The sequence below is a fragment of the Halichoerus grypus genome, chromosome 6 (assembly GCF_964656455.1).
Source record: "Halichoerus grypus chromosome 6, mHalGry1.hap1.1, whole genome shotgun sequence".
Classification (NCBI taxonomy): domain Eukaryota; kingdom Metazoa; phylum Chordata; class Mammalia; order Carnivora; family Phocidae; genus Halichoerus; species Halichoerus grypus.
The window spans coordinates 79,941,641-79,956,088 of NC_135717.1; the positions used below are offsets into that span (position 1 = coordinate 79,941,641).

The 14,448-nt window shown below is 47.6% G+C and overlaps 2 protein-coding genes and 1 long non-coding RNA gene across 5 annotated transcripts in view; 1 reads left to right on the forward strand and 2 right to left on the reverse strand.

The window, feature by feature from the left end:
• The window catches only part of LOC144382337 (uncharacterized), a 1,106,857-nt gene that overhangs the window by 386,306 nt on the left and 706,103 nt on the right, over nt 1–14,448 (reverse strand). The gene's annotated exons all lie outside the window — the stretch shown is intronic.
• Nucleotides 1–14,448, forward strand: part of PRMT8 (protein arginine methyltransferase 8) — an 85,133-nt gene that overhangs the window by 64,881 nt on the left and 5,804 nt on the right. For both annotated transcript variants that reach the window (XM_036082099.2, XM_078075512.1), the window contains exons 5-6: nt 5,059–5,174; nt 10,863–11,013. In XM_036082099.2, coding sequence (XP_035937992.1) covers nt 5,059–5,174; nt 10,863–11,013 — 267 coding nt within the window. The remainder of the gene's footprint in view (nt 1–5,058; nt 5,175–10,862; nt 11,014–14,448) is intronic.
• The window catches only part of CRACR2A (calcium release activated channel regulator 2A), a 153,658-nt gene continuing 152,015 nt past the window's right edge, over nt 12,806–14,448 (reverse strand). Inside the window, exons 21-22 of one of the 2 annotated variants that reach the window (XR_013449059.1) lie at nt 13,416–13,599; nt 12,806–13,158 (exon numbers count right to left, since the gene is read on the reverse strand). The gene's annotated coding sequence lies outside the window, so the exon portion shown is untranslated. Of the gene's footprint in view, nt 13,600–14,448 lie in introns of both variants that reach the window. The other variant, XR_013449058.1, reaches the window with a different exon arrangement.

A 14,448-nucleotide genomic window follows, 5' to 3' on the forward strand; every position in this document is an offset into this window, starting at 1 on the left:
AACCGGCTAAAAAAGAAAAATCTTAAAGTGGGGCAGGAGAATGAGACAAGCCCAGACCCTTTCACAAAGTAAATTGTTACAAAACCGCTTCCTCCCTGCCCCTCTCCTCCCTTCCACCACCTTCCCCTTCCCTCCCCGCCCTTTCCCCCTCCCTCTCTCTCCCCTCCCCTCCTCCTCTCCCCTCTCCTCCTCCTCTCCCCTCTCCCTTCTTCTCTCCTTTCCTTTCTCAATCACATGCAACATAGAAACACAAGAATAAGTGAAACACAGAAATTGCCTTTATTTTGCTCACCAGCTACTAGAGAACACAGAAGAAGAGAGGCAAATGACTGGCATGTACCAGTCTCACCATACATATTTTGTTGAGTGAATGCATGAAGAAACAAATGACTGAGTAAAAATAAGCAGTAGAGGAATGTGCAAAGTGTAGTGTTTAACCCCGAGAGAGAGGAGCAATCATTTTTTAGAATTTCTACTATGGAGGAGATTTATAGAATCTTAAAACTAGAAGGAAACGTGGTACGTGTTCTATTTGATTTCTTATCCAATACACGAATCTGACCCAATACATGAATCTCCAACCTGCTGGGAGTCAGAGGTATGGGCACCAGCTTCCCAGCTCATGAGAAGATAAGAAGGAAGGCCTTCCGTAGCGTCAGTGGTGCCTGCAGCCCGAGGGAGGTTGTAAAGGCAGGACCTCTTGGAGTGCTCAGTTGCTCTACATGTGGTTCTTTCCCACCTTCACCCCCACCCTCAACATCCAGAGCTCTGTTCTCTGGCTCTTTCCTATTTTATTTTATTTTTTAAAAAAGATTGTATTTATTTATTTGAGAGAGAGAGAGAGAGTGAACGAGAGAGAGAGCATAAGCTAGGGGGAGAGGCAGTGGGAGAGGGAGAAGCAGGCTTCCCTCGGAGCAGGGAGCCCGAAGAAGGGCTCGATGCCAGGACCCTGGGATCATGACCTGAGCCAAAGGCAGACGCTTAACCGACTGAGCCACCCAGGTGCCCCTCTGTCCTATTTTATACAAGAAGTTGCCTCTGTGCCTGAGAGACTAGAATGTATGAAACTATTGTGAACACCTTCCCTTCCGTCTAGAGGAGAAACTGTAAGTAGCGCCTGGTGGCACTTGCTCTGTTTCCCTCTAACACATTCGGAGGCAGTCCCATCTGCCCTAGTGGAGAAACTGAAACTGTGCGGCCAGGGTGGGGAAGGAGGATGTAGCTTCAGCTCTCTTCAATGAAACATAAAGTTGGTTCTCCAGTACTTCACATTTCTTTTTCTGCAACTACTTTTGAGATTTTCTCTTTATTTTGATACTCATCAGGTTGACTCGGATGTGTCTACAAGTGTTTTCCTTTCTATTTATCCTGCTTGGGGTTCTACAGCATTCTTGGATCTATTGGTTGATGATTTCATTGATTCAGGAAAATTTCCAGCCATTATCTCTGCAAATATTTTTTCCTGCCTGATTCTCTTTCTCTTCTCCTTCAGGGACTCCAATTACACATATGTTAGATACTGTTTGATATTGTCGTATGGATCTTGGGTGCTATATTTTTTCTCTCTCTGTATTTAAGTTTGGATAATTTTTATTGACCTATTTTGAAGTTATTCATTACTTCCTCTGATGTATGCATTCTTTTAATAAGCACATTGAAAGAATTCTTCACCCCTGATACTGTGACTTTCATTTCTAACATTTCCATTGGCTCATTTTTATAGTTTCCATCTCACCAGTGAAATTCCTGATCTGTTCATGCATGTTTTTCCATTGGATTCTTTAACTTCTTATTATAGGTACTTTAAAGTCTCTATTGGATAATTCCAACATCTGGGCTGTCTCTAAGTCTGGTTCTATTGACTATATTTTCTTCTGATGATGGGTCATGTTTTTTTTCCTTTTTCATTCATCTTGTAATTTTTCTTAATGCTGGGCAATATCAGTAAGAGAACAGTAGGGACAGATGCACAATATTTATGCCCAGAAAAGAGTATGCCTTTTCCTCTGCCAGGCTTTTAAAGTGGGGATTTGAGTCAATCTAGTCTGTCATAATGATAGGTTGGGGTTTGGCTGTTGCTTTAGTTACATTCATCATGCCTCAGTGCTGTCCTTTCTGAGAATTTGTTTTTTAATCCATAAACAAAAGTTCACAGGTCCATCTGATGTTATTGTTTAAATTTAAATAAGAAAATTAATAACAATATTTCCTGGTAGCAATAGCCCTCACCCCACATTCACTTAGTCAATAAACAAGACAGAGTTGCAACGAAAAATTAATCTGTTTGATTAGTGTTGTCTCCCATCCCTGCTCCACTTCTGCTAAAGGAGCTAGTGGGAGATAAATGGTTAGCAGAAAGAAGAGAAAACAAATTTATTGTCCTGGGTGAACTTTCTCCTGAATAACTGAAGGCAAGGTAGTCTAGCTGGGGAGAAAAACATGAATTAACCTCTGAAAAGGTAACTAAAATACTGGGCATTGCAAGGCAGTGTAGAACGTTAAATATTTGGGAATGAGTTCCAATTAAAAAAGCATTATCTGTGTGCTTGTATTGCACTAGATGCTGGGCTATAGGTGTTGAGGATATAGAAGTAGTCTCATAGTTGGGAATGGTTAGAAAAGGTTTCACAAAAACAAGAGACATTTAACTCACCATTTCTTGACTGTAAAGGAATTTTTTTTTTTTTTGAGAGAGAGAGAGTGAGAAAGAGCATGTGCATGTGGTGGGGGGAGGGGCAGAGGGAGAAGGAGAGAGAGAATCTCAAGCAGACTCCCTGCTCAGCGCAGAGCCCAATGCAGGGCTGATCTCATGACCCTGAGATCATGATTTGAGCCGAAATCAAGAGTCAGACTCTTAACTGACTGAGTCACCCAGGCGCCCCTACCTACATAGATTTGTAAAATTCCAGCTTCCCAGATCCCAAATCTGGAGATTCCGATTCAGCAGATCTGGTTTGGGCCCAGGAATTTGTATTTTTGAAAGCATCCCAGATTATTCTGGAGCACAGAACCACTGAACCAAACTCCTCGCTTTACAAACAAGCCCAGAGAAGAGGATTGATATGTCCAAGATCACGCAGCTCAGATGGTGACAAAGTCAGAGCTCAAACCACATCATGATAACAATCACTATGTATCAGCAGCTCTGTGTGCCAGGCATCCCCTTACACACTCTACATTTAACCCTCATGACAACCCAACAGAGTAGCTGTGGTTATCACCATCATCTCTATTTTAAAGAAGAAACCAACTCTTCAAGAGCTAAATTTTTGCTAAGATTACACAGCAAATAAATGGCAGAACCCAGAGTTGAACTCCAAAGCCCAGGCCTTTAACCATCACGCACATGGACTCTTGGGTTTTTGCCCGACACTTGCCCTCAACCTCAACTTAAGGCAGGGCGGGGAATGGGAAGGAGCAGGAACATGGCAGCAGGTGTCTTTAGGAAAGATTTAGAATGAAGGCACTTTGTTTAGTGTATATGTTTTATCTGGGGGCTTCCAGACTCTAGAAGGGCAACTCCTCTGAAGCACGTCCCATTGCCAACCAAGCAGCTTACTTCTCCAAACGTAGGCTTCAACTAGGAACTTGGCACCAACCTCATGTGATTTAATGGATATGACTGGCATCTTATCCTCAAGCCAGAATTTCACAAGTGCTCACCCTCTGGGAGATGATTATTTTCTCTGCCTCTTCTCCCTGAGGAAGGTCTTTGTGTGCCTTAGAAAGGAGTCAAAGAAACACGCGGCTTTCACTGACTGTTCCCACCTCCCTCTTCACACACCCCCTCTCCTAAACATACGGAAACATTGTTCCCGAAACTACCATTTGTTTGATGCACATTTTAAAAGGAAATTTAATCCCATAAGATTCTAGAGAAAAGCATCTCTCCTTCGATGCATTTCTAGACCCATCTGCATAAACAGACAAATGAGATTCAGCTGCTCAGTGACTAAAGCTTCTGCTTAGGCCACACCCTCTACAGTACGGGGGAGGAAATTGCATTCCTGATTGCTGTCACAGCTGGGTCAGTGCAGCTGAAGAGTCAGGGGACAAGCTGGAGTGAGCCCTAGTTCCACCATCTCCCTGATGTGTGATCTTGGCCCATATATTGTGTGTGGGCCACATGCCAACTTCTCCCAGCCTGTTTCCTTGACTGTCAATAGACATATCCCCTGGAGGTTGCTGGATAGATTAAATGAAGAGTCTGGCTTTAGCTAGGTGGTCAGTCAATGGTAGCAATGATTGCCACCATATAAGGATGGTCTTGGGCCATCAGATGTACATTCATTTACTCACCAGCCTTGCACCCTACATCTTTCTCGCTCTCAAAGCATCTTATGAGCAGCCACAAGGAGCCAATGAGCACCACTGGGATGGTTGTGCACCACCTGGGGGTATTTCTTATGGAATGTATTCTTAGTGAGTGCATCATGGCATGTGAGAAAGGCAAAGACTCTCACGGACCCACCCTCCCCCCTCGTTTTGCTGTTGAAAAAACGGAGGCTCAGAGATGTTAGGGAATTAGCACAAGGGCCTGGCCAGTAAGTGGTGGTGCTGGGATTCAAACTAGTCTACATAATTTTAAGAGCCCATGTTTCTCCCTGCTTTGTTAAAGATTCAGTGGGTGGGGACAGGAGAAGGGAGAGAGGTGGGTCTTCTAAGTGTGCAGGACAGCTTGAGCAAAGGCATCAAGATAGAAATGTGGGTGCCAGATAAGAGTTTGTAGGAGACTCTGCTGGCTCAGATAGAGGGACAGGAAAGTGGATACAGGAAGAGTCAGGCAATCTGGATTCTAGTCTTGACCCTGTGGCATTCTGGCGTGTGACCTTAGAGAAGTTTTTCAGCCTCTCTGAGCTTTAGTTTTCCTACCATCAAATGCGATCCGTATGTTCTGCAAAGCTCTTCACCCAGATGAGTGATTCTTCTATTCTGATTGCAGGGGAACATGGGATGCCCCTCCCCCTCTTGGGCATGCTGTGCTCTAGTCCTCAGGAGGGCTGGGAAGACTTCTGGGGGTCCTGCTGCTGGCCCTCATGTCTTGCTCTGTTTTCACAGGGTGGGAGAATGTCTATGGCTTTGATATGACCTGTATCCGGGATGTTGCCATGAAGGAGCCCCTGGTGGACATCGTGGACCCAAAGCAAGTGGTGACCAATGCCTGTTTAATAAAGGTCTGCAGACTCATTCTGCTGGGGCCCAAGCATGCTGGCAACCCAGCTGTGCCACCCTGGAAACCTGTGGGCCTGGAGTAAAAGCAATATTCAGCTCCTGCGCAGCCCCGGCCTGGCAAAGCAAGGCTACCTTGGCCAGAGCCTTTGGCAACCTAAGGTGACCGCCAGTCAAAAGAAGATGCTCATACTAAGCAGAGTCACAGAGAGAGCCCCTGGACTCCCCAGTGGCACAGCTGAGGGGAGGGAGTCAGTTCACATCCCTTGGTGGTGCAAAGGGAAGGGTATAGGGGAGGGGGCATCAGCAGAGAGGCAGGAGGGTATGCTCAGGTTTGGGGAAGCTCCCCCATTCCGAGGTGGATGGCCCTCTTAGGGAAGCAATCCAATACCTCAATCTGCTGTGTAATCGGCATTTATACTCCCACCTCCAAGCACACATCTGACCTGGCCAGACAGAGCTACTCAACCCCCTTCTCGAGTGGTCTTGTTTGTACATATGCTCTAACAGCTTTCCTGATAAGACTTTCTTCAGTGCAAATGAAGAACAGCTGGTCAGCATCCTCGGCACACCGATCCTTAGTGTATTCTTATTATTAAATATACAAATGTAGCAAATTTGAGAGAGTGAAAACAAAAGCTCCCCTTGACCTCCCCTCCCTTTCAACCCCACACTTTTCCTGGATGTAATACTGTTCACATGTTGGATTGATCTTTCCAGCCCTTTCCTGAGAATTTGCATTTACAGACACTAATATATTATGTTGAACCATATAAACTACTGATATTTGGTTTTTTTAAATCTACAAAGACATCACTTTCATATGGTTGAAGCTAACTTTTTAATTTAAAAATCTGGGTTCATTCTGTAAGTATTCATTGGCCCACGCAGCCCTCATCTTACTAAAACATACTTGCTGGCTCTGGTCCTGTATGTGTCACTTCTTTTCCAGGAGTATTGGGCTGGAGACCGGCAGCATTTTCAGGGGATAAAGGGGAAGAGTCCAGGGCCACTGGGGATGAGGAGAGGTTTCTGAAGTTGTGATATATACCACGGCTTTGCTAGGTTCACAACTGTCCCTTGTCCCTGGGCACAGTCTTCCTAAGAAGAAACACAACTCTTGGTCCATAGTGTCATTGTAGCATTTAGAAGGGACTTCCGAGGGCAAATACACAGATGAGTCTCATCAGCTGCTGCTTCCTTGTAACATCCCGCCTAAGAGATGTGGCTGGGAATCTAAGTCTTGGGCTCTCTGTTGATGGGATTCTCACTACTTCTTAACTCGTCCCATCCCAAGTCCAGGCAGGCTCAACTGCAAACAAACGTGTCCTTTTAGTTTTTTCCTATCGGCCCCTCGGTCCCTGAAGCCTCTCCCTGCCCCAAACAAAAGCAGGAAAGTATACTCCCAAACTGGTGCAACTGAATTTGCCTAAATGACATGTGGCAGCTATATGAAACCGTTAGGCACCTGTGCGTCATGGCCTTGGCTTGAAGGTACAACTCCTTCAATGTGCTGGGGCCCCAGGTCAATTTCCACCTTTTCCACCTTTGACAGTAGGTGTGGCCACTGTGCTTCCATAGGTCTACTGCAGGTCACGTGGTGGACTGGCCTGCTTCTCCTCCCCGCACCTCACCCCTGCCCCCAGGCCACCCTGGCCTCCCGCCTTCTTCCCCCCACTCCCAGCAAGGGTCTTCCCCTTGGTTATACCTGAGTGCAGCCAGGGGCAAAGCAACCGAACTCAGGGAATGGGGTGCAGAAGGGCATGCATCACACACTCCTGTAAACTCCTTGGGGCTGAAGTCCTGCCCCCTCCCTGTACCCGCAACCCTTCTTCCTCTCTTCCCCGAGCAGGGTAAGGGCTGTCTGTGCATGCTTCTGCAACCAGGAGAGCCCCTCCCTCAGCTTGCTCGCCAGTGTGCTAAGCAACATTTTGCCAAGCCTGCTGGGAAAACACTTGCCCTTCTTCACACACTTAATTGCTACTTTCATCGCTATTAACGTTGCAGAGTGTGACACTTTATTATAATTAAGACTCTGTTTTGACCAGTCTTCTGCTCTGAGATATCCATTTGTAACGTTATTTAGTGCTGGGGATAACAGAGACCGGGGTTCTTCTGAGTATTGAGGCCTCCAGAGCCCTCCGCTTCATGGGGGTTCCCTGAGGCCTAGTCAGGGGGACCCCCTGTGGTGTCAGAGATGCTGCTGCAGAAGGAATACAGAAACCTTCCACCACAGGGCTCAGGGCTCTAGGGAGCCAGGTAACGGGTTTGGCTCTGTAGCCTTTGGGTCTGACAGGACGGTGGACCTGAGCCCTGAGGGCCTCTGAGTCTCCAAAGCCTAGTCATAGCTGGCCACCTTCACAGATGGCCCAGCCCTCATTGCAAAAGACCAACTGCCTCTATTGTCACCATTTTGTTTTGTTTTTTATTTTATTTTATTTTATTTTATTTTATTTTATTTTATTTTATTTTAGTGAGCTCTATGCCCAACTCACAACCCCAAGATCAAGAGTCACATGCTCTACGGACTGAGCCAGCCAGGCGCCCCTCCATTGTCACCATTTTAATGTATAGCTTCATCACTTCTGTCTCGAAAACTTTTGTTCCTTCAGAGGCCCCTATTAAGATGCAAGTATCTGTAGGACTTAGTGAACGCTATCAGCTAACAGGGGAGTCGATAGCTGAGAGTGGTTGATGTACATCTGAGAGCAGGACCCTATGGAGGAGGGATGGAGTGTGTGTGTGCCTGCACATGCACGCCCTGAATGTCATGAAGAAGTGAGGGGGGTGACTGGAGAAAGCAGCCATGGCCAGATGTGTCCCGGAGCCTACCTTTGGAGCTCACTGTCTGTGTTCAGGCCAAGAGGGCCACTCTCTTTAGGTAAGCGATACAGAGTCATGGAAGGTTTCGGATTCAGAGAGCAGTACAGTCTGAATGGATCTGAGGGATTAGCGAGTTGGTTTGGAGAAGAGGCCTGGGGCTGGGGGCAGGAACATTGTCGAGTGTGGAGGCCAGTAAGGAGAAGACTGAGGGCTAGCAGGTGCTAGGTTACACAGCGAGGGGACACAGACCCATAATGGGCAGCCTCTGTGCTGAGATCCTGTCCAACGAGGGGGCCAGGCTGCTGAGATAGCCAGAAGTACGGTGGAAAGACCAGGTGAGGCTGGAGGCAGAGGGACCGAGAGAAAAAGGTAACAAGGACCTTGGAAAGAGTCTGGAGCCTGGCCGTCTGGCCCTGGCTAAGAAGCAAATGGTAGTCAGTAAGTGTAGGCACCGTGAACCTGGTGGACTGTGCTGATGCCGTTAACAAAAATACAGTTAACCACATCTTGCTCTGAGTTGTGGAGCTGGAAGGAACCTTGGGCAGCATGTGGCCGGAGGGCTAACAAATGTCATGTAGGCTGACAGGTGCTGGCTTTAAAAAGGAGCCATGGATCAAACTTAGCAGGATGACATATAATGGAGGATCCTACACTCAGTTTCCAGGACAAAAGGAAAAAGGAGCATGAGCAGGATGTGGTGGAGGGAGAGGGCTTGGCCAACCGAGTGCGTCTGAGCCAGCAGTGTGCTCTTTGAGACCAGAGGCTGCTAGAAGTAGGTCCCAAACAAGGAGGGTGACAGAGTAAGAAATCATGACTTATCAGAAGTGAATGAAAAACCAGACACAGTTTATGTTGGAGAAGAAAAGGTTTAGGGGGCCCATGTGAGCGGGAATAGGCATTTGGCTTATTCCATGGGTGGAAGTTACAGAGACGGGTGTGTACTCCCCTCACGCGTTTTGAAGAGGGACCCGTCCATTGGAGATGTCAGGAAATGGAATCAGCTGCCTGACAGGTAGTGAATACATCACCCACGAAGGTGTCCTAGCAAGCACCAGATGACGACTTCCTAGGGATGCTACCAAAAGGGCTCTTGCATTGATGGCTTTCTAATCCCATCAAATTCTGCATGCCTGACCCATGGCTTCCCATTCTACTGATTCTTGTTCCTCATCCTTGGTTCTAGAAGCACAACAAAACTTGCATTGAGGTGACATCACCAAGGGGCTCCCCATTCCCCTAAATCTGCAACCCCACCCTCTTCCCAACTAATAGGTCAGAGCTTCAGCTTCCCCCAGGGGATACGAGGGCTACACACCACAGACCACAATAGGGCTCTGATCTGACTTGCCTCCTTGACCAAACCTCTTCCTCTGTCCACCCCCTGGAAACAGGACTTCTCTTTCAAGGCCCCGGGATGCTTTGCGTCTGCTTTTCCTTTATTTATTCTAGAAATATGTAGAGATAAAAGCCATTTCTGTCACATTATTCTGTGTCTTCCCTGCTCTTGTTTCCCCACCCTCAGACCCCTCTCCTAATTTTCTCCAATATCTTCCATCATCCGGGTCTCAGGAGAGCCCCTTGGAACCAGTCCAGGCACACGGGTATCTGTCTGGCTCTTACAGAGTCTTCAGACAGAGGTCCTTGCTACACAACCCCAACAATGGGAAGCTTCCTTAAACCTCACTGAAAACTGTCTGGATGCCTCTAGGGCTCTTGGAAGGTTTGCCCCGTCTCATCGGGACCAGCAAACAGTAGGTCAGCATCCTCCACACAGAAAAGAACAGCACATTGCAAACTGTCTTTCATTATACTTGCTCCCCACGCAACATTGATTTTCAGCCACTTCCCAACTGAAATTGTTAGAATTATTAGTTCTTTGTGTTCTCTGTTCCCCAGCCAGAACTGAAAAATTCTTACCTCTTATTTCTCCCCTTTTTTCTTTCTTCCTTTCTCTTTTTTTTTTCCTCTCCCTCCCCTTTCCCTTTCCCTTTCTTCCTTCTTTCCTTCCTTCCTTCGTTCCTTCCTTTCTTTCTTTCCCTCCCTCCCTCCCTCCCTTCCTTCCTTCCTTCCTTTCTTTCCTTTTTTCTTTCCCTCCCTCCCTCCGTCCCCCCCCTTCCTTCCTTCCTTCCTTCCTCCCTTCCTTTCTTCCTTCCTTCCTTCCTCTCTCTCTCCCCTGCCTTTTCTTTCTTTCATCCAGGCTTGGTGTAGATGGTCAGCAGAACTTCCCTTGGTCCAGTCTGTGACTGTGGGTGGGCTCAGGTCCTCACTCCCGAGATAATACTTAGTGTCTCCTATTGCTGGAAACTTGAATATCAAAAAATTGGGAAATGACTAATCTGGTTCACCCAAATCAGGGGGAGGGCTTGATAAAGCACAGATTGCTGTTTTGATTCCATAGGTCTGAGATGCCATCCCTACCCCACCCACTCAGAATTTGCACCCAGGTGATGCTAATGCCCGTCATCTGGGACTACACTTTGAGAACCACTAGATGAAGGGAGCAATGCTGAGGGAGACTGCTTTGAGGCTGCTCCGTTAGATTCAGGAAGGCTCTGTCTCATTAATCCTCCTCTCCCCTCTCCTCCCCCTCCCCCATAAGCCCCCATCCTCAGAAGATTGACCTTCCTAATTCTGTTCCCCACACATTCTGATTCAAATGTGTTTGCACCATTGCCTGAGCTTACCCCACCCTAGAAAGGATAGAGGAGGTCCCTGGGAGGGCAGTGGGTGGGCTGGGGAGCCACCCCGAGAGTAATGACACCCCCAGAGAGTCTACTGTTGGTGGTCTTCCACGGGAAGGAAGCTGCTGACCAGGACCCAGACCTGGTGGAGGCGCTAAGTGTTGGCATTCTCTTTCTTCTGGGCCACAGGAAGTGGACATTTATACGGTGAAGACGGAAGAGCTGTCGTTCACATCTGCCTTCTGCCTGCAGATACAGAGAAATGACTACATCCACGCCCTGGTCACCTATTTTAATATTGAATTTACCAAGTGCCACAAGAAAATGGGGTTTTCCACAGGTGAGCCTTTGGTGGGCACTCACTCCAGACCCTCCCTCCATGTTGAGACCCTCCATGTTGAGGCTTTGCAGAAGTGACCGGGGTTGGCCTCTTCTTGGGGGCAGGACCTGGGGCATGAGCCAGGCAGGGGCCCTTGCTTGGCATCTTATAAGCCTTCTCCAGCACGCTTTTGGCTGCCAAAGGAGAAGGTAGATGAAAATGGGTATGGTAAGACCAGAGCTGAGAGTGTGTGTTGGGCAGGGAGAGGCAGAGGGGGACGGCCCCATTTGAAAGGCACATTTATTCTTTGAACATTTACTGAGCATAGTCCGTGCGAGCGGTAAGGATATAGAGTAAGGTTTCCCTATCTTCACTGCCTCGCCCTACCACAGGATTCAACGGGTCTCTCAGTAGGCTGCAGCCTATGTCTCTCTGTCTCCTTCCTTTCTTTGTTGCTTCCACCCCAATCCTTCCTTCATTAAGTTCCTGACACTGTTCCCCAAAGCCCACCTGTTCTAGAAGCACAACAAAACTCCCTCCCTGCCCGCCTTCAGAGGTGTCTCATTTCCTGCCGCAGATGACCCCAAATTTCTTAGCTTGGTAAATGGGGGTTCCATGACCCGGCCCTAGCCCACTTCTGTCACCTCGCTTCTCACTGCCCCTCCTTTGCTTTGCCCTCTTCCCTTGTCCCTTCACTGCACACACAGCCTAGTCACACCGAACACCTTGCAGTCCCCGAACTTAGCAAGGCTCCTTAAGTCTCTAGGCCATTGTCTCTGCACAATGTTCATCCAGGTGCACCATGGGGACAGGAGGGTCTTTTGTCAGAGACTCTTGTCATCTCCTTCCTCCCATATTTGTCTGCTAGGGCTGCTATAACAAAGTGCTACAGGCCGGTGGCTTAAACTACAGAAATTTATTTTTCATAGTTCTGGAAGATCAAGGTGTCGGCAGGTTTGGTTTCTCCTGAGGCTCTCTCCTTGGTTTGCAGGTGGCCTCCTGCTCTCTGTGTCCTCACATGGACTTTCCTCTGTGTGTGTGTGCTCCTGGTATCTCTGTGTGTGCCCTAATCTCCTCTTTCTAGAAGGACACCAGCCACACTGGATTAGGGCCTACCCAAAGGCCTTATTTTAAAGGCCTCTTTAAAGGTCCTATCTCCAAATACAGTCATATTCTGAGGGACAGGGGCTTAGGGCCTCAGCTCCAGACCCTCCCTCCATGAACTGCGGGGGACACAATTCAGCCCCGAACACCTCCCCCATCCCCACCCCTCACCTGGCCAACTCCAGCACAGGCCTCATCTCTCACCTGTGTTATTACTTGATGCCCTCCTTCACTCCTGGTCAAGGTTAGGCATCCTTCTTGGAGCTCCCTAATATCCTGTGCTTATGTCAGTCAGTCATGGTGATGTAAAAAAAAAGGGGTAAAAAAGTCAAGGAAAAAGTCCTCTTTCTATTGCATCCCAGCCTTGTGCCTCAGAGACATATGTTAATGATTTCTTTTGTATCCTTCCCAAACATTTCAATGGTACAGAAGCACATCGCTTTTTATTTGAAATACTTCTCATATAAAGTTGCAAAAATAGAACATAGAGCTCTGTGAACCCTTTACCTAGCTCGCCCATTGGTGGCATCTTATGTAACCACAGTACCACATCCAAACTACACCTTTTTTAAAACACCGGATAGCTCATACTAAACACGCTGCCCTCTGACACCTTGTCTTTATTTAACAATATACCTTGGAGAGCCTTCCACAGACTCACAGACGTAGCTAGTGTATTTTTTTTTTTTTTTGAAACAACTACACAGGATTCCATGCCAAATGTACCATTGTTTATTCAATATTTTCACTCTTTTTATGCAATTCTCAGTCTCCCCATGGGCTGGGGTCACATCTCATGAATCTCTGCCCTGCTGGCGTCTACAGTAGGCTTGGCTCGCAGTAGGTTCTAAACAAATCTCCGTCCAGGGAGTATATCAAGATCCAAGTCCTGCCCTTGGGAACATGTTCATATTGATCATGCCTGTGAAGTCCTCCCGGGAAGTGGGAGCACGTAGTCGGGGGCGAGTGAGCGTGCATGTGGCAGGGGTCAATGTGTTCTACCAGAATCTGAGGATATGATTATTCACTTCCTGAGCCTTGGTGACAATGATCCTCTTTTACCTGTGGACAGAGCGGGCAAGAGATTTATCTAACCCCTCCCAGAAGGGCTTTTTCCAGAACTGATGTCTCCTGACCACCAAGACCACAATCTTCTGGTCTCCATCATCCAGGCCAGTGCTGGTGCCCCTTGTCTTGGGGAAAACCAGAGACCCCCCCAACTGGGGTCATTTTCAGCTACTACCTTCCTTAGTGGGGCAGCAGGTGAGATTGTCTTCCTGGTGGTCAGGAATAGCCTGGAGGGGGAAGGGAGGTTTTACCTGGACCTTGAAGGATGGGTGAGACTCAGCCTCACAGTAGGGGGTAAGGCAGCCGCGGGAGGGCTGAGCAGGAGCCTGCTTGAGGGATGGTGACGGTTTGCTCTCAGCATTCAAGTCTCCAACCCACTGGTGCAGTTTCTTCCTATTCTGTGGTCACAGCCCCACTGTAGTTCCTCACAAGTCCCTATGAGAGAAATGACAAGGACTGTGTTTCATAGGCTCAAAGACCGTGGGTCTAGATCAAGGTCCGAACTCACTCGTCTGTCTTTTTGCAACTATGGTGTTATGTTGCCTCCTCTTTGCACAGAACCCCAGAAACTCAGGTCTCAAAGGTCACCCAGAGGTCTTGCAGTCTTCCGTTTCCCTTCTCAAAGTGTAGTCTGTGGCCAGCAGCTTCAGCATCACGTGGGAACTTGCTAGAAATGCAAATCCTCAAGACTTACCCCAGACCTTCTGAATCAGAAACTCGGGAGTGGGGCCCTCCAGGTGATTATGATACACAAATCAGTCTGAGAACCACTGCCCCTGTGCAGGACGGCTTGAACAAGATGCTTGTGAATTTGGCTCCCGTTGATGCCTTTCTGGAAAGATAATTCCATCTCCTTACTACGATAGGCCCTCTTTTCTCATCAAAGCCTATGTCTTCTGTCTGACGTAGGTCCCTCTCCATGCAGCATCCCCATATGTTTAGAGATCAGGGGAAATAATTTGTTTAGCTGATTCTTCAGCAACCTGTGGAATGTCCACTGGGGGTTTTGCTACCAGGTAGTGTGGGTTTGGCAGTGGGCTTTTCAGACCCTCTGCACTCTGACCGCCTAGAAAATTTACTTTTTGTTTTTAAGGACTTCAGATGCACAGAATTAGATTAATCCTAATTCCTGGTTCATGACATCATTGGGTCAGGCATGGTTCACTTTCTGCTTGTTTATTTATTAATATAATGAACACCTGTGAACTCACCACTAACTCAGTAACTAGAATGTATATAAAGTATTATTAACTAGAATGCAATAGTAACTGGAAAGAAATGTAT